This window comes from Callorhinus ursinus, unplaced genomic scaffold (assembly GCF_003265705.2).
Source record: "Callorhinus ursinus isolate GAN/ISIS: 27379988/994484 unplaced genomic scaffold, GSC_fseal_2.0 scaffold2, whole genome shotgun sequence".
Classification (NCBI taxonomy): domain Eukaryota; kingdom Metazoa; phylum Chordata; class Mammalia; order Carnivora; family Otariidae; genus Callorhinus; species Callorhinus ursinus.
The window spans coordinates 69,352,961-69,373,570 of NW_027397064.1; the positions used below are offsets into that span (position 1 = coordinate 69,352,961).

General features: G+C 35.8%; 1 protein-coding gene across 12 annotated transcripts in view; it reads right to left on the reverse strand.

The window, feature by feature from the left end:
- Positions 1-20,610, reverse strand: part of MARCHF7 (membrane associated ring-CH-type finger 7) — a 50,533-nt gene that overhangs the window by 634 nt on the left and 29,289 nt on the right. For 6 of the 12 annotated variants that reach the window (XM_073883683.1, XM_073883677.1, XM_073883679.1 and 3 more), the window contains 7 exons: positions 19,463-19,630; positions 16,144-17,245; positions 13,415-13,584; positions 7,066-7,175; positions 4,147-4,260; positions 2,501-2,549; positions 1,741-1,920 (listed from right to left, as the gene is read on the reverse strand). In XM_073883683.1, coding sequence (XP_073739784.1) covers positions 1,847-1,920; positions 2,501-2,549; positions 4,147-4,260; positions 7,066-7,175; positions 13,415-13,584; positions 16,144-17,245; positions 19,463-19,630 — 1,787 coding nt within the window. In that variant the 3' untranslated portion in view covers positions 1,741-1,846. Of the gene's footprint in view, positions 1-1,740; positions 1,921-2,156; positions 2,550-4,146; positions 4,261-7,042; positions 7,176-13,414; positions 13,585-16,143; positions 17,246-19,462; positions 19,631-20,610 lie in introns of those variants that run through there. The other 6 variants (XM_073883674.1, XM_073883653.1, XM_073883665.1 and 3 more) reach the window with 5 other exon arrangements.

Below are 20,610 nucleotides of genomic sequence, written 5' to 3' on the forward strand. Positions count from 1 at the left end.
GTTAGGGTGGTTTGACTGTGGGTGATGCCCATCCACAATGCTCCCACCCCATCTTTTTGTTAGGTTAGTTTTTATAAATATGAAAATGCTTAAAAATGTGCTTCAAGAAACGTCTTCTAAAAAGCTGAGATCAATCTGTGTTCATAGTAGCTAATGATATAGACACTAGAGAAAAAATGAACTTGAGGCAAGTGCTCTCACACACCTGAGTAGAATCTGGTTTATTACTGCTGCATGTTTGATGCATCCGATGAGAATGAAAAAAAATGTACACAGAACAGGTTATGGGTGTTCTTGCAATTTACATCAAAAGCTATGTCTATACAATGCCAAGAAAAGCTCCATTTAGTCAAAAAAGCTTTATATAGACACAGCCTAAGTTAAAATAATTGGGGACTCAATAAAAATGTTTTGAGATTATTCCTATGCTTCCACATTGTCAGAAACATCATTTTTGCTTATTTCTGACATCAATTTATTATTAAAATAGCTCAGAAGTTTAAAATACACATCCTAGAATGTCTATAGGAAGGACATAAGTAAAAAACTATGTATTCTATAAACTGTTCTATGTGTTGAGGAAAATGGAAGTTCACTAAAATAAACACCCAACCAGCATTTCCCCTATTATCAAGGGCAGAAAGGTTAAATGTATACTCTTCTTGTATTAATACTGGACCCAATATTTAAGAGCACCTAACAAATGGAATCAACAAAAAAATTATGCTACATGTATGGATGAAACTTAAGTTTCCACATTTCAGTCTATTTATCTTGCAGAAATCTTAAGTCCATTTTTAATAAATGGTATTAAGCATATACTTAGCTCATGAATGAGTAAATCCTATGGTTAAGTTTTATGCTGTATCATGGAGAAATATCAAACTAAAAAATAAAACAGCTTTTCAGGGAACTTCTCATGTTTTCTATTTGATTAACTCCACAGGAGAAGAAAATTCAGTCAGAACCAACTCTTAGAACATATGAAAATTCTGGTACTTAGGAGTAAGCTTGCAGCACCCACATCTTTCACTCACAGCTGAGTTTGGGTATATTTCACCTCCATCTTTCTCACATGCTGGGAGTAGACACTGCTATGTTTAGGAAACTAAATTCTAAATGAGAATGTTAGTTTAAAAAACAAAACAAAACAAGCAATCTGGGGAAAATACACAGTGAAACAAATTACTATCATCACATCTGGCAAAGTATAAATTATAACTGACCAAAAAAGAGATCTTTGTGTTAGACTACACAAGGGATCCGAACTAAGAAGGTATAAAAGAAAAAATATACCAAATGAATTCCCATTTTATATACCACTTACTCCTTTATACACCATTTTCACACACACTGAAATGTGAAAATGCATTATCTGGTTGTACCTCTAATCCTCTCAAAACTTAAAAACAGTACAGACTTAATGACAAAAATCCATGTCTTAGAATATTCAAGGCATTAAAGGGTTCCCAGGAAGACCAGGTCCTTCTCAAACTTTACTTCAAAGGACGCTAAGCTTTCCCTAAAGGTAAAAATGTTATTCACGCTACAGATAACACTCCAAGTGTTTTGAAGACGTATAGAAGATAATCAAGTGGAGAATACGTATTTTAAAACACTTCAAAGAGTGTAATGGAATCTGATCTTGGGAAGCCAGTTGCTTTGGGTGAAAAAGTACAATAGGTAGGGTAATCTTGGATTCCCAGGAACTGTTTGAGAGCCACCAATGTCTGTGCCCACCTGATATGAAGCACCCTGGAGGTTGTAGGACTTTGAGGTTAAGCTGTGCAGATGCCTGTAAAATTTGGGCATTAAGTGCCTTCACATAGGAGCCCAGGCAGAAGTCCTAATGCTGGAACGTGATCTTAAGAGATTGGAGCTGCTGGCGGAGCTGGCTGCCTATTAAAGGTCCATGAGGACCTGAATAAGGAGCAAAAAAAAAACTATGGCTTCTGTTATAGACTCAGAATTAGGAATCTTTCACCCCTATTTTCCTAGAACTATAACAAACCCAGGGAAAACCTTTAACGATCTAACAAAGCTGAATAACAAGGCAAATTTCATAGAGACAGACACACACACACACACACACACACAACCTAACACACACACACACACACACACACACACCTAACACACACACACACCTAACACACACACACACACCTAACAGATTTAGAAGTGTGGTCTGACCAGTAATCGTTTTCTTTTTGATTAAAAGTTTTAAAATTAAGGTGTTCAAAAATAAAATTTTATTCAAAATAAAATACTTAAAATACATCCTTCTGTACCTTAAAATTAAAGGAATAAAAAAAAAATGCTTTAAAAAACCTGTCAGTTGCCCAACCCATCTTTCCCAAATCAATTATTTTGTTATTATTAGGCCTATAAATGAAGCTCTAATTTGGTAGAAAGAATATATATACAGTTAGGTTTTGCTCTATGGGTTTAATTTGCAAAAGTAAATTCAACAAGTCTGGGAAGGGGAAATTCCACCTACTTTCGAGATCTTCCATATGTGCCTGAAGAGTTCTTGCAAGGTTAATAAACTAGAAACAATGCAGAAAGAAATATAGTAGTTTAAATGCTGCAAATGGATCTAAAAAGAGAATCAGTATAGGAGATTCATTTCTACTTAAAAAAATTAAACACCATTTTAAGCCTTTAAATAGGGGTCTTTTTACCCCCACATCAAAAATTACAAGCTTAGGATACTATCTTTTAATTGGTATATAATCATTATATAAATGGTCATGTAGAAATCATGAATTGTGTAGAAACTGAAAACAGATACAATAAAATAATTTTATCCAATGGCATTCTGTCTTCTTGCATAAATACAACACCTCAAAAATTATGGAGAAAAAAATTAAAACCATTACAATTTGGACACAAATGAATTCACTTTTAGTGGTCAATGAAAAAAAAACCAAACGAAACAGAACAAAACAGGAACAATAATCAATATTTTCCTGCCTAAATTTGATGGCTCCAGAAGTATTTTAATTCAGTAAAGACTTCCACTTTAATATAATCTGTCTGTATCTTTTTACAAAGGCATGAATCCAACAGATCTTATTATATGCATTATGTAAGGTTTATTCATTTTAAAAAGATAAGTCACCTTTTAAGAAATAATTTTATGGCATTTACTAAATTTAGGTTCTGTGATTTCTTAAGTTCTTAGAAGTCAAGAGATCTTTGCTCAAGTTCTGAATGCTCTTGATAGCTCATTCTTTTTTCTCTCAATGATAATGTCCAAAAGGCTCACAGGAATAATGTTCACATGATTACAGAAAAATGCTTTTTTAACCAATTAAGCAGTATATGTATTGGTTATTTGATAATTTTCAAAATAAAACAGAAACATTACATCCCACCAGCAACTCGGCTCTATTTTTATCATCGGAGTGAACATTTATTTTAAAAAAATAGTTTGAAGTATATCTTTGTGAACACGTTACAAGATATGAAGTGTTCACAATGCTAGAGTAATGAGATGTAGACCCTAGCCCCTGCCACACAAAATGGGCAAGGCAGCAGAGTATAAATTTCCTACAGTACACTGAGGTAAGTAGTATCATTTTACTTATGAGCACCTAAAAAACAGCTAGCTCAAGTGTTACATTAAGATAAGAGTGAACAGAGTAAACACACAATGGTCCATATCTTCAGTAGTTTGTAATATGAATGCTAAAAATTAGTACACTGGTAATCTTTTATAGGATAGTAACAAATGAAATTGAAGTTAATTTCCCATACTCTTGGTTTTTGGAGTTCAATTTCAATGTCAGGTTTCAAAGTTGTAATAATGAGTTGGATTTTCCCTCCCCAATTAAAAAGAGCATTTCCCCTAGGTGTTTTCAATTCCATCCCTGTTTTTCACTGAAATACATTCCAATTACCTTCAAGAGCTAGAAAATTACTTCTCTAAAAATAGCTTTATGAAAAAAATTAAGCTGTTTGATACAGAAGGAAGACAGCAATTTCTATTAAATCTACAGTATCTTTATTTTTAAGATACACTTTAATGTAAGAAGAACTCCCCAAAGAAAATAGAATGTGAACATATAAAACAATGTGCTTTCCAAAGCAAACACCTGCAGCATCGCACCCTCCCATCCCCCCCACTCCAATATTACTTACTCGGACACGTGTGCTTGGTTCGTTTGTATTTCCCATCATATCAGAAAAGCTTTGTTCGCACAAGTGCAATAACACAACTAGGTAGAGACCAGAGCTGATAAACTCATACTCAGCCTTCAACAGGGAAGCAAACAAGAGAAAAAGAAAAATATGGAGAATGAAAAATTAGTCGAATGAGACTGATACTCATAGTATACTGATAAACTAGAGGAAATGTATTTATAATCAGTTCCTAGAAAGAGATACAGTGACATCTATTAAAAAAGAAATAAAAACCCATCCTTCGTAGTTTCATAAAATTTTACTAATGTTTTATGTGTTCAAATAGGTGCATAAATAACCTCTTTATTCTCATGTAGTCTTCCCTTATGTAATTATTTATATAAAAGTGGGAAAAAAATTCATTTGATGGTAGAATGAATGCTATGGTTCCCTCTAAAGCTCAAAACAGATCTCTTTACACAGATGGCTATAACTGTTTACTTAAAAATTAGCATTTCATCTACAGCTATATCAATATATTACGTAACTAAAATCCTACTCTGAGAGGTCAAGTGTTTCTTATGTAATTTAACTAATTTAAAGGCAACAGCAGATATAAAAATGAACTTATGAAGTAAAGTAACTTCCAGTTATCATTCCCATAGAAATTTGCAGTGGGCAAAATAGTTCTTTGGCTCAAAGCTGTTCTATTGTTTCGAAGCTAAGAATACAAAACATGAATATAGTGTTATTAAAAATCTAAATTGTTCTGTAATTGTTACACAGTGAACTATCTGTAGATTGCATCATTTTTGATAATTAACTTATCTGAAGTTAAGAACTGTATGTTCTTAGTACGAACTTGAGCGAGTTACTGATTACAGATTCTTGAGAATACTCAGCAAATTTCAAACTGATTAAAAGTTTCTCTAAATACTTCATTAACTGCTTAAGGGAAATCATGTATCTAGAAAATTTAAAAAAGAGTTTAATGGTTATCACCTTGAAAAAGATGAAGGTACTGGATAATGAAAAAATAAACTGTATTTAAATGAGGGTAGTTGTCAGGCCACTAGAATCCATGATTCACAAAGAACCAAGATGTTAAAGCCAGGAAGTTTAATCAAGGCTGTCATTTAAATCCTTGAAGAACAATAAAAACATTCCTAGCTATACTGAAAAGCCAAAAACCACCTTCAAGAGACATGATGGAGCACTTAAGAAAGAATGGCAGGAGAAAACCATCCTTTGAAACCTACTCAAACTTTGAGAAGACAAAAACAAAAAAACCAAGAACAAAAAAACCCGCAAAATTCTTTGCATTATTGCACCTTTCCATACTTCCCCCCCCACCGCCAATTCTTTAAAATACCAATGTCCACCTGTCTAGAGAGACGTCTTAAGAATTTAAGACAATTCCTTACTGAAAGTGATATTCCCTTTGAAGTACCTTTTGGAGTATTCTTCATTAAAGAATAAAACAATAATTAACATTAGAGTAGCATCTGTACCACAGCAACTGCCTAATGTTTCATTCATTAGATCAGTGACTCTTAACCTGGATGTAAGCAATGAGCTTCAAGAGATCTGGGAATCTGTAAAATTATGTACAGATTTTGTGTCTATGTATATTTTGTAAGGAGTGTTTCTGGTCTTAACCAGATTTTCAAAGGGTATCCATATTCCCACATTTAAAAAGTGAAGAGTGTCCACAAAAGATCATATATTGCATGTTTTCATTTATATGAAATATCCAGAATAATCCATAGAGACAGAACACAGACTGGTGGTTGCCAGGGGATGGAAGAAGGGGGAGGGAGCAACTGCTTAATGGGATAGGATTTTCTTTTAGAAATGAAAATGTCCTGAACTAGATGGAAGTGATGGCTGCCCAGCACTGCAAATGTACTAGTACCAATAAACTGTTTAACTTAAAATGGTTGTTACATAAACTTCAATTTAAAAAGGGGGGGGAGGTGTCCATTACTCCATTCCCTCATTTAAAAAGTGTTTTTCAAGCATTCATGCATTCTCTCACCATCATATCTCTTTTTATCACAAATACGCTAAGCACACTTGGATAGTATGGCTCTAGAGTCATCCTTTGTAATCTCTTTCAACATCTTCCCCCCTCCCCTGAATTTTCCTTTAAAAAGGGAAAAATACTGAGCTCTAAGCTTCAAGAAAAATGAGTGATCAAATCAATGGGGGTTAGGGGTGGGGAGCAGTGATCAATACATACCAAAAAATCTGAGAAATGAGAGGAAAATATTTGAAATAAAATCTTAATATGATCAGAGAAATCCCGACATTATTCATTATATAAGTAACAGCACGACTGTAGTGATATAATACTGAAGGAAAGAGAAACAATGTGAACTTGGAATAAATGATTTCATAAAAGGTAACTTGTTCAACATAAAGAATGAAGTGGGAATGGGGGCAAATAGGGAGGGTAGAGGGAACCAGACAGGAGGAAGAACAGGGGGCGTCAGGTAGGTAGGTAAAAAAATTATTCCTAACATAAAAAATACAGAACTAGGATGCAGATCTGGGGACTGGTGTTTCAATTATTTTCCAGTACTCAGAGGCATTCACAACTAGACAGCTATGGGGAGAGAAGGTTGGCATTACTACTTTGGGACTAATTTCCTAAGTTTTATTATTTTCAGGTTTATTTAGAAAGCATATGATGAATTTTACCTTAAACTTAAAATCTGTGACTTGGTTATTTGCCTTTCGCTTTAAAAAGTTAGGGGAAAAATAATACAAAATTATAAAATCATGTAATACCTAATGTAATAACAGAGAATTATATTAAAAATATTACTATTATTATTTCAATGCAGGTTTTCTGACCATGATTTAATCTTTTCTTCAAGAGTTGTCCTTTAAGCATAGAATAGACACTTACCAAATTAGGCAAAATATACTAACTTGTTCATTTGCATGAGCTCTATGTAGTTCATGAATATCAAAATCCTCCAGGTTAAGCTGCAACTTCTCTTTACAGAGTTCACAGGTGGTTACAGCCTCTAATGAAGAACCTGGTAAAATTAAAAGTAAAGCTTAGTTCTGCTATGTCTCCACAAAATATTTTTCTTTGCAAAGTTAGTTTTTAAAAAATATTTTATTTATTTATTTGAGAGAGAGAGCCTGAGCAGGGTGGGGGGTGGGGAAGAGGCAGAAGGAAAAGCAGACTCCCCGATAAGCAGGGAGCCCAATGTGGGGCTTGATCCCAGAACGTGGATATCATGACCGGGGCCAAAGGCAGCCACTTAATCGACTGAGCAACCCAGGTGCGCCTCCTCGTACAGCCGCTTAATGGACTGAGCAACCCGGCTGCACCTCCTTGTAAAATTTTAAGCTTAGATTATACAAAATCAAAAGGGAAAAAGGAAGTAAGATTGCATTGGTAACACAAATGTGCTTGTCAGGTCCTAATCTATGGAATTTAGGCCCACGCCCATTACTTAGGTATCTATTGTTTTTTGCCTCCCAGAAATGCACATACATCCCCACCCCTGTCAGTGGGAAGCTGACAGTGGAATGTCATCTGTACTTCTACTTCCTCTTCAAGTCCCTTGGCAAGATGCCATGAAAACAATTTTAAATAATATAGTATCCCAAACAATGAGTTACCTATACCCAGGCCAGTATCTCTGATATGACAATACAGACCTTTTGTGCTCTAAGAAATGTGTCTTCCTCATAAGGGAGGAGGGGAAAAAAGGAATCCACCTCTGTCTAGATAAAAACAGCTCCTTTCAGCCACAAAAGGAATGAAGTTCTGATACATGCTACAACACGGATGAACCTTGAAAACTTACTAAGTAAAATAAAGCAGATACAAAAAGGACAAATATTATAATATGATTCTATTTATATGAATTATGTAGAACTGGCAAATTCAGAGAGAAAGTAAGTTACCAGGGACTGGGGAGAGGGGGGAGTGGGAGTTGCTGCTTAATGGATAGGTTTTGTTTGGGGTGATGATAAAATTCTGCAAGTGGGTAGTGGTAATGGTCACACAACATTCTGAATGTACTCAAGGCCACTGATTTGTACACTTAATAATGGTCAAAAGGAAAATTTTACATTATATATATTTTATCACAATTAAAAGGGAAAAAAAAAGCTCCTTCTATCCCATATGCATTCAGTTATGGGTTACTCCTAAGCTTCTGGCTCTAATTAAATAGATGACAGTCTGTCTCATTAAACATATAGCCATTTCCCCACCCCCAACCAACGTTTTTATTTTTAGAGCTTTGAACTGAAAAAGATGTCCTAAAAGTTTGAGAAGTCATGTGATTAGCAGTGTAGAGGTTTAGATTCAATTCAGCTACCATTTGTTGACTTTGTTATGTGCCAAAATTTAGATGGGAAAAAGTAGTAACCCCTGTTGTCTTCAAGGAGCTCTTAAAACTCTTAAAACAGTAAAATTTGGCATAAAGTCCAAGACAGTCATAGTAATTTATATGCATTTTCTTTTGAAAATACCTGAACAGAAAGTGAGTGCTATTGTGAGGCAGTATGTTGTCTCAAAATGTCTTGTAGTCAAACTACGTAAGATATTCACAGTATTTCAAGGAATGAATAAAACCTAGTTGTTGTTGTTGCTGTTTTAGGAGTCTAACGTACTTAAAGATTTTGAAATTAAAATGCCATCTGGAATATTTTAATTAAAAAAAAAAATCAGTATATCCACTGAACTAAATTCAGGGTAAGTCCATATTATGACCTGAAGGAGAATATAAAGAATGTGAAAGATATTTAGCAGACACTTCCTAAAACTATCCTCTGATTCAGAAGCAGGAAAAGTATGATTATAAAATACGGACCTTGGAGATAGACCATTTAGTACAAATTCTTACACATCTTAGGGATTCATTTTTCCTCTTCTAGGAATTAAGTGACTTATAGAACAATATTCAAAAAGGTCATATACAGCAGGGAAAAGTCCATTTATGCCTATATTGTTTAGTCCAGGGCTCTTTCCATGTATACCCCACGCCCTTCAGTAGGCCCTGACTCATTTGTCTAAACTCGTACGTCTACAGACTTGCTTTATTCATCTCTGCACATCCTGCAGAATTTAACAGTCCATACATGGCAGCTGCTTAATAAATGTTTAAATCAATCTCTACCAGAATGAATCTTCTACCATATGGGTCTTCACGTAAGTATGAGAAAGCCTTGTGAAAATTTATCAGGAAGGTTCAGATCTTGAGATCTTTACATTCATTTGACCATATCTTAGAAAGTACTTATCATAACCTGATAAAACCCATCAAATTGAGTATCTACCACACGCCCCGTACTGTGAGAAACTATTTATAAACATCATCTCATTTGACCTTCACATCAACCCTGTGTGGTAAATATTACTCAGTTTGACTCATAATGGAACTGAGGCCCAATCCCAGAACTACTTAAGAATGTCCCAAACTAGATCTAGGCATATATATTTTTGAAAAACTCTAATGGGTAATTGTGATCAGCAGCCAGGGTTGAGAACCAATGTTAAAAAACTTACTCGAGATCTTCCAGTCAAGTGTTAGAGCCATTATCCCAATCTAGTTTTGTCTAATTCCAAAATGCCTATGTTCTTAACACACTGTATTATCTGTTTTCCTGCCTACACAACACTAACAATGTAACTGCAAATATTATCAGAAGGTGAATCATGTTGTTTTTCATTTTGGTAATGGCTAACATTCCTGGGCCAAGAACAAATGCTTCCATGCTGAACACTCATTTCATCTTAATAATGCCCCAGGGCACTGACTTAATAAAGCCAAGAGGCTGTCATAACACCATATAGCTAAGAAAAGGCTGCTACAGGTGAGATAGGTCTGTCCCACAGCTTTGGGATCAGACTACCTTAAAATAAAACATAGGCCCTCTACCCCAAGAAGGCCGTGGCTACCTAGCTACACACAAACAAAATTTTCCCAGGAGCCTCATAATCTCCAGCTTGAACAGGTTACCCAACTCTTCCAAAAGATTATTAAAATTAGTATTAATGCCATCATACCTCACAAATGATTTTCCTATGCTACCAACTAGTATATCAGACCGTCAATCTCATACAAGTGTGTCCATTTACTAATCTGATCCAATTTCCCACCCTTCTCACCCTACTAGTCATTTTCACTATGTCCTCTGGTACTTATGGTCTAAATTTCTCATAACCAGTCTCTTTTTTTGATTAATCTCTTCAACTTCATGTCTAAATCACAGTGCCCCTCTAGACTGATACATACTTTTTTCCCCACAACAACCCCTTGTACCTCAGGACCAAGAAGGAGAAATAAATAACCCCTATACCTAATTGCTATTTTGAAACTCTAAGTCCATCCTCTTTCATTAATAACTTTAGCACCTGGATTTCCATCTTTATCAACTTCTGGACTACTTCCATATCCACACACACTTCCTCAACATCCATGCTTCTAAGTATTACCCTTCCCCAGCCCAGCCATTCCCTACAGTCATACCCATGCCTCTGTCATCATAGTTTTCTGTACTACCCCTAAATCTGTATTTTAGGCATTTTCTCCAGTATACCCACAACTTCTCAGCATTCCAGGTTACCTACTCTGGCAATTCTCTCCCATGTCAATGAGACTCGCAGACACTAACCCTACCACTTTCTCACTATCCGCTTCCTGATGTCCTTATACTCCCCCTCGTGACTTTATTTTCCATGGCCACCACTGCTATGTCCTTACGAATATCCTTAACTCTCTTCATCCTATTTGCCTAGCAAAGATCCCAACCCCAGAGAACTCAAATCCATGTCTATATCCAAACATCTGAAAACTGCTTCTAGAAAAATGTACATCTCACTTTTTAATCATATTCAGAGCCACAGATTTTTATGGACACTGGTACCTCCAGAAAACCCTAAAGACGTCTTCAAGTATTATTTTCCCTACATATCAAAATCTCTTAACCTGTCCCCTAATCAGCTAAAGACCTTACCTCTTTCTATTAAGAAAACAGAAATAACTGTAATTACACAGGAATTCAAGCAAGCATCCTCTCATCAAAGCAACAAACTGGCCATATCCATATCTACACCAGCCTTCTAGATATAAAGTAATTTTTTTTCCTATTAAAGGCTAAAACTTTTTTCTTTCCATTGTTATCTTTTATTAAAATAAAAGATGCCCTAAAATCTCCCACTTCAAACTAAAACAAAAAACACGTCCTATGACCTCATTTTACTCCCCAATTCCTCCCCCTTATCACCAGTCTCCTTAACAATAAAGCTTATTGGAAGAGGGGTCTATGTGGCTGTTTCCTGTCTTACCTTTTCTCTCAATCCCATTAATCATGCTCATGATTCCACCACTCCACAAAAACTGAAGCCACCAAGGACATTCATGTTACCAACTGCCATTTCTTTGTTCATATCTCTTTGTGATACTTGACAGGACTGATCATACCCTCTTCAGAACACCTTCTTCTTTTGGCTTGCACAATACTACATTTTCTTAGTTTTCTTCCTACCAGATTGAGGCTACTCCTCAAATCTCCTTTGCTCCCATTAAATGCTTGGGTGCCCCAGGGCTCTGTCCTGGCATTCCTTTGATATCTGGTTCTTGCTCTAGAAATTTTACTTAATCCCATAGCTTAAAATTATTACTTATGTGCTCTAATTCCCCAAAATGTAACTTTCAGAACTAATGATCTCCTGAAACACCAGGTTTGTGTACTAACTGCCTAGATGACATTTTTAGATGCTTCTCTAATAAGCAGTTTATGTCTAAAACAGAATTATTTCCTGCCCCACACTTATTCCATTCCTACTTTTCTTTTAGTTCAGTAAATGGCCCCACCATTTACTTAGTTGCTCAAGGCAAAAATACAAACTTCTCAAATTGTTCTTTCTCCTTCACTACATCCAATCCTTTGGCAAGTCATACAGAATCTACCTCCCAAACATACCAGAATCCATCCATTTCTACCACTACCATCACCATCTCTTTTAAGATAAGATTCCTGGGGGCGCCTGGGTGGCTCAGTCGTTAAGCGTCTGCCTTCAGGGATCGAGCCCCACATCAGGCTCCCTGCTCGGCGGGAAGCCTGCTTCTCCCTCTCCCACTCCCCCTGCTTGTGTTCCTGCTCTGGCTATCTCTCTGTCAAACAAATAAATAAAATCTTAAAGAAACAAAAAACAAAGGATAGATTCCTGGACAGACTCCCTACCTCTACTCCTGTCCCCCTAAAATCCACTGTCCAAAGAGCAACCAAAATAACATCATTTTACTCCCCTGATTTCAGTGGCTTCCCATCACACTTAAGACAAAAATCTAAACCTCATTCGTTTTAAAAGTCTTAAATGAGATAACCTCTGCTAATCTCTTACTCTCAACTGTATCACCCTTCCCCTTGCCCATTATACTCCTGCCACACTGCATTTCCTTCAGTTCCTCAAACACACCTGTCATGCTACCACCTTAAAGTTTTCACACTAGGAGTTTCCTCAGTTGGAATGCTTTTGTCCTCCTTTTGGAATAGCTAGCTCCTCCTTTGTTCAGTTTAAATGTCCTCACCTCAGCAAGGCATTCCTTTAACACCCAATACCACCACCAAAGCAAGTGCCTTGTCTGTCTTGTCCACCATTCTAGATCCCACATTTAGAACTGTGCCTGGCTGCCTAACGGGTACTCAATAAACAATGAATTCCTACAGTAACATTATTACTGCACAACAGCATTACAAAAACAAGTATTTCTCAAGGACACATAGCTAGTAAATAGTAGTATTTCTTCAATTCAAAAGGATCTTACATGACATGTAAGGATCAACCGTGATAATCAATTATAGTTATCAAACATCTATGAAAAAGTAGTTTGTTGGGTTAATGAAACATAAGACGGGTGCCTGGGTGGCTCAGTCGTTAAGCGTCTGCCTTCGGCTCAGGTCATGATCCCAGGGTCCTGGGATCGAGCCCCACATCAGGCTTCCTGCTCAGCGGGAAGCCTGCTTCTCCCTCTCCCACTCCCCCTGCTTGTGTTCCCTCTCTCGCTGTATCTCTCTGAATCAAATAAATAAATGAAATCTTAAAAAAAAAAAAAACAAACACTATGAGAAATTAAATTTACAAAGACTAATGAATGCTCTTTAGTACTTTTGCTTCAAAAAATAACATAGTTTGTAAGTGTATAACTTTCACAATAAATTATAATCAGATTTGCTAACTAAAATGCATTTATACATACATCTCTTGGAAAAACTGTGAGAATAAAATACATAAAAAGGTAAATCTCACCAGAGTTAATTTTGGCCTGTAACCACTTTTTCATACATTCTTGGTGGACATACTGCAAACTTCCTGTGCACTTGCATGGCTCTATTAGCAAGTTAGATGATGATGCAGCTGCCATCTGACAAATTCTACATAAGTCACCTTCTTCTTCTTCGGAGTCCTCTAAAAGGAGGCTAGAAAAGAAGGAAAGTTTTATAAATAGCTATGATAACTCATCCTGGTTGGTCATTTCCAATCATACCTAATCTCAAACAATGTCTTTGTTATTTCTACTCATGTTCTGAGTAGAAGCAAAAAACCTTAAAAAACAGCGACCACCATAAAAAAACCAGTTCAATAAGAATGAAAATTACAGTATTTTAAAGGTAAATGAAACAGGGTATCTCCTATTATCTCCAAATGCTTTTAAGTAATTTTGCCTTCGATATCACACTTTAAGTTCCTTATTTTTCATGATCACTTTACAAACATCCCTAAGAGATTTTATTTTTTACAGTATCACAGACTACTTCAAATTCCAATAGTATAAAGGAATATACATATATACTTATCACTTTTCTCCCCCACTCCTAAAAAAAACTCTTAGGACAACTTCAATAAATTAAATAATGACCTGTGTTTTTTTCATTTACATGCTATCAGAACCACATATATTTAAACTGATAAGACTTTTTGTATTAAATCACAGTAAAAAACAATAGGTTTTTAAATTCTCCATTTCCCCCACCTGCTGCAATGTTATTCAGTCATCCTGACTCTTACAGTGCAGGCTTTTAAAGTGTGAAGCCTTTCCATTAACCTATGTTCTCTATTTAATAGGCCAACATGTACTGCTTAATTTAAATGCAAAATGATAGCTGTGTGTGTGTGTGTGTGTGTGTAATTTTTTTGTTAAAATCCCTATTACCTTAGTCCACTGCTGACATGAAAGAGGTACTCAGTAAATTAAAACAACTGAATGCTTAAACTGCTACTGAAATACAAGTGGATTATACAGGTTCCTAATGAATTTAGCAAAAGATGTGTGGAAAGAGGATTAGATGCACAATGACTAAGTGACTATCATGCTCTGGCTGAACCAGAGATATAACCTCAAGCATAAATATTTGTTTTACCTTCAGATTAAACCTTCTTTGGCTTATAGTTTCAATTATTTTTTACTTGGGGGGTTCAATTTTTTAGATTCTTATTAATTTACCTGCAGAGTATCTTAAAATCTTCATGTATGAGCAAAATATATAATAAAGGAATACACATACAGTCTCTTATGACAAAATAACCAACAAATGCTGCTTTATAAACTATCTAGCCAGACAGGGTGGTACTGGCTTAATTTGTTTCTCTCTGGAAATTACTAAACTAACGCTTTGCTCTACTTATACCACTGCACTCAAATTAACCTAACTTTGAACACAGGAAATATAATAGTTACTAAATTCCTCAGCAGACAGCTTGTAATCAGAGGGAGTTGCTATAATGACATTAAAGCTAACACTACCAGGGCAGTGAATCTTTCTCCAAGGAAAAACAGCACACTTTAAGTGTAGGAAAATAGTCCCATGGTACAATTTGTCCTACATAAGGAAAAAATGGAATGTTGTGGCCTCATGTCCAACATCTCAGTTCCCTTTGTCCCCAGAGTTAGATTTGAAAGTATTTCTTCTTAAAAAAAAAAAAAAATCTAAAACAACAGTAACAACTATGCTTCCCAACAATTCCATTACAATAGGGCTTTATGAACGAGAAAAAAACAAAAACACAAAACACCCCACAGCCTTCGAACTAAGTCTTTTCTTCCTACAAGTTTATTTTACATGTACTATCCTAATCTGCTTTATCAGGAAAATTATTTTTTATAAAAATTATCCTAATAGTCGGAAAAACTAAGTACACTAACATGACAAAATAATCAAGTTGGGACTAAAATCTCTGATTTTTCAACTTTTCCCTCTTACCAGAGATTTTTAAGCAATCTTCAACTCTACAAAGATATTTTTTTTTTAAAGATTTTTTATTTATTTGAGAGAAAGAGAGAATGAGAGAGAGCACGAGAGGGAAGAGGGTCAGAGGGAGAAGCAGACTCCCCGCCGAGCAGGGAGCCCGATGTGGGACTCGATCCCAGGACTCCAGGATCATGACCTGAGCCGAAGGCAGTCGCTTAACCGACTGAGCCACCCAGGCGCCCTACAAAGATACATTTACATAAAAAGATTCTAAGTCCTGAATTTAAACTAGTATTTCTATCAAATATTCACAATATACAAAGAATATTCAATATATACCTGGACTTCAAAAAAAATAATTTGGGTAAATGATTTTACCTCATTCCGAAAAACAGTCTGAGATAAGAAATACAAATAAATGGTAAATAAATCTCAGTAAACGCTAAGACAGATTGTTTTGATAACCCATAACCACTGGAGCCCCTTGACCAATCCCATTTAATCTACCAAGGAACAGGTAAGAGATTAAGATTTTTGTCTTTTTGTGCATCTGTACCAAAAGCTGGTTAAAAATAATCTTTAGATTATTTCTTGATGCAATCTATACTCCCAGTGCCTACCTTATTAATTGTCATCCATTTCCTTTGAGAATCTAACATCTTAGTGGATATAAATTTTAAGGAAAAGAAAACTCAGATACCAATGTTATGAGAAACCGTTCCTAGAAAAGGACTTCTTCCTCTGATCTGCTCTTCACTTTAAGAACTTAGGACAGGTATTCAAATTTACCTCTCTTTTATTTTCTGCAGTCTTTCTGGGTCTCTCGAAGGTGCACTTTTAGTTTTATCACTTTTTCCATCAGATGAACTCCAACCTGAAGGAATAATATCTACAGTAATCATGACATTGTCAGTCAAATTATTTCCAAGTGCTGGGGGGACTGCAAATCGAAATAAGGAACCAGGAAGGACCCCTGTTATTCCTGTATTTCTTCCACTGTGGGCTGAATCTGATGTGGAGCCACCTGTAGCAGCATTACTTGAAGCTGCAGATGCTTGTGATCTGTTGGCAGTAGCCCCAAGGGGATCACTCTGTGCTTCAAGGTGAACCACTTCATTTGATTCTCTTCTAAAAATATGATGAGATCTAGGTGGTGTATCAGAGGTAGGTATCCTTGAAGATTCATCTCGTCCCTCTCGTCTCCTTCTAGAGAACAAAGGTGTGCATCTATTTCTAAGTGAGGAAGATAACCATGGTCCTGTATTTCTACCTTCAGGTTCTTGGTTAAAATTTTCTGAATCTGGCTCAGAGCTATGATTTTGGCTAAGAGAGGACAAACCCCATCTTCGCCTAAGAAATCGAAATCCCTGAGAAGCTTCAGATGCCCTATTATCGGGAACATCAGAAGTTGATGCTGCATTGCTACGAGACTGTGAAGCTGTCAAGATTCTTGGAGACACATAAGAATTTTCAGAACTCAATGATCTTGTATTCAAGGAATCCTGGCTAGATCTTCGTGAAAAAAAGGTAGATGACATACTAGAAGCTATACGCGACAGCAATCTCCTGGTTGAACGTCTACCTTCGTTGTCAGAAGATTCTTGAAATGATCTTTGAGATGAACCAACCCTATCTGAACTGCTTGAGGTTTCATCTCTATTTGAAATATAAGAAAATCCAGGTTGTGTACTGCTTTGGGAAGATTCCAATTCTCTTGGAGAAAAATTTGATCTTAGAGAATTTCTACTAGAGTCCCTAGAACATGGTATGGTCTGATGTTCAGAAGGCATTTGGTGGTTTGTGGATGATGTATTCAACTGTAAAGTGCTCACTGAGTTATCTTTTGGTCTTGCTCCCTGTGAATATGAAGAAGGAACTCTGTCTTGAACATCTATTTTTGAAAGAAAAGAAAGATACCAATTACGTGAAAAAATTTGAGCATTATTAAATGTGCATTTATTAATTACTGTAAACTGAAATACTGGATTCAAACCAAATACTGCTATATTATAAATACACAGCTTAACTCTTATTACAGGAAAAAAACATAAATATATTTCTTTCTATACCTTTGATAAAATCCAGTACATTGTAAACTGAAAGAAATGTGTCACAGCTTATGAAATAAACATCTAAATCTACTAACTTCTTGAAAGTATAACAGTCTGAATTTGTTAATCAGAAATTGATATGATAGGATAATATCTAAATGGACAAGGAATTTTAAATGGGCCAAATAATTCACTGTAAATGACTCTCACAACAAATAAAGGCAAAATAATTCTAGGGAGTGTGTTTTGGAGATTCTTCTCACTCTGTAATTAGCATAAAACTTACTTCACACAAATATTATCATCCTTAGAATTTTATGGCAAACAGCTAAAACTTTCTCCAATCTTTTTTCTTTCAAATTAAGAGCAGTGGATGTTATCTCTGGTTACTCATCAGACATACCTCTACTTGCTGGGAGTTGAATCAGAATAGGGCCCTGGTAGCTGCAATTTTGAAAAGTATACTACTGGTGGTTCAAATCTTGAAATGGGATGAGAAATACTTTTGCCTTTCTTTATAAGGAATACTCATCCATACACCTACTTAAGAGTAAGACTGCTACTGCACTAACACAGGGAGCCTCGTGAAGGGATAAACTTAGTGGCCAAATCTATTCTATCCTATACTTGCAGACCTCCAAGCATAGATGGTATTGATACTATATATTACAGCTCCTCCATCTGAAGCCAAGCAAATAAAAAGATGTTTTCACTGTCTTAAGCAAAGGCTTGCCCCAATAAGCTTATTTAAAATAACCTACACCTTTAAGAACATATGTATTTTCTTCTATGTAAATCAAACTCCACTTTTGTCTGCTAGATCTGCCAATTTCAAAAAGCACTTTCTGTTTTTCAGTATTTCTGTTTCATAGTATTTAATTTTGAAAACCTTAAGCTTAATGTACACTGACAGAAATAGTGTGGGTCTTTATTCCAACTGAATGAAAATAAAGGCACATTCACGTTAAACAAAGGAATTCTAAATTATGCCAACATGTTGATTTCAAGCTTTAGTTAGGTCAGAATTTTTTTCAGTAAATACAGTAGGTATTATGTATGTACTGTCTCTTATGACTTTCTTAGTAACTTTTTTTATAGCTTGCTTTATTGTTAAGACTACATTACATAATACATATAACATAAAAAGTATGTATCAACTGTTTATGTTTTTGGTAAGGCTTCCAGTCAGCAGTACGGTTTGAGTACTGAAGTTTTTGGGGATTCAGAAGTTATACATAGATGTTTCAAGTGCCAGTACTGGAGGACGGGGGGAGATAGGTATCGGTTCCCTCACCCCTGCATTGTTCAAGGGTAAATGTATAAGGCAAATGATATTAGGGTATACAAAAATTACTTAGTATAATTTATTTTATTTTTAAAGATTCCATTTATTTATTTGACAGAGAGAGACACAGCTAGAGAAGGAACACAAGCAGGGGGAGTGGGAGGGAGAAGCAGGCTTCCTGCTGAGCAGGGAGCCCGATGCGGGGCTCAATCCCAGGACCCTGGGATCATGACCTGAGCTGAAGGCAGACGCTTAACGACTAAGCCACCCAGGCACCCCTATTTAGTATAATTTAGAACATATGCATTCGTTTTTTTTTTTTTTTAAAGATTTTATTTATTTATTTGAGAGACAGAATGAGAGATAACACGAGAGGGAAGAGGGTCAGAGGGAGAAGCAGACTCCCCGCTGAGCAGGGAGCCCGACGTGGGATTCGATCCCGGGACTCCAGGATCATGACCTGAGCCGAAGGCAGTCGCTTAACCAACTGAGCCACCCAGGCGCCCTAGAACATATGCATTCTTCAAAGGAAAAGCATAAGTTAAGAAAATTATAGGTAGACAGAACCTAGATACCAATGTACATCTATTTTAAACTTTTTATTTTTTTTTTAAAACGTAATAAGGTACTAGAATACATTATTAAGCTATTTTGAAATCTTCACAAGATGCACTTCATGTATTCATCTGTACTGTGATTTTAATTACACACAGAAAGAGAGAAATATAACGTTATTAGATAAGTTACACGTAACAATACAACTTATACTTACATGATGAAGTTGTGAAATCACCACTTCGGTGACTATAATCCATAAGATTACTAATGGAAGAATCTGCTCTTCTCTCTAAATCCCTTCTCTCTCTCATTAAGTCAGTTCCAAATGATCCAAGTACCATTGATGAAGATCTGGGAACTTGATTATGTCTCCATGAAGAATCTTAAAATAATTGAAGACATTTTAATTCAGAGAAAGCTTTCAAGGTTTCTGATGACAAATCTTCAGTATTACACAGGGAGGTTATTGTGATTTATTATAGGAATCTTCAAGGTTACACAGTTACAATGAGAAGCAAAACTCAGCAAAACATAAAATTATTCATTAATGAACTCATCACTTATAAAATTATTTCCTACTCAGAAACACATTCTTCTCTAACATTAAAACCTACCACCCATCTATGATGCCAATGTCTCAGTCACTTTCTAGAACATCTGACCACACAGTGTAAACATAATGTAAAATAACTATAGAACAAAAATGCAAAGCCTGCCAAAGATGCAGAATTTCCTGAAAAGTCAATGAAAGTGATGCTGGAGAGAACAGCCAAAATCAAAATCAAGCCATCTCAAAATGGAAAATGTTTTACTATAGATATTGACAATATTTTATCAGAAATATTATCATTGACATCGCACTTGGTTCACTCTTATTCTAAGAATTAAAGTACTGTTGCAATCATAATCTTTTTAAATGAAATCATACCTGACAAAAATCTCACAACCTTGCCCCTATTTACCTTGAAAATTTTGGTTCTTCCTTTCCTAGTCCCAATAGCCTTATTGATGCCTCCTCATTAAGGGAAATGGCCCAGGGTATTTAATGCTATGCCTTCACAGAGTAGAAGAGACCAAAAATATCTGTTGTTTCTCTACAGTGTTAAGGACAGTCTGCTCTTACCCATCACACTACTCTTAATATTCTTCAGATGGGCAGTGTCTTTCCCAAGGAGGTCCTGTCTATCAAAATAGAAAGGAATCACTTACACTAATTCAACTGATAATACATAAGCATTTCACGAATTTTATCTTCCAACTGTGTCATCACAAATTCTGTCTCATCTTAAAACTATTTCAGGCATTCCCTGGTGTTTCATTTGAAGAGGAGTGTAAGTGGGGAGGGAACCTCTTGCCCTCTCA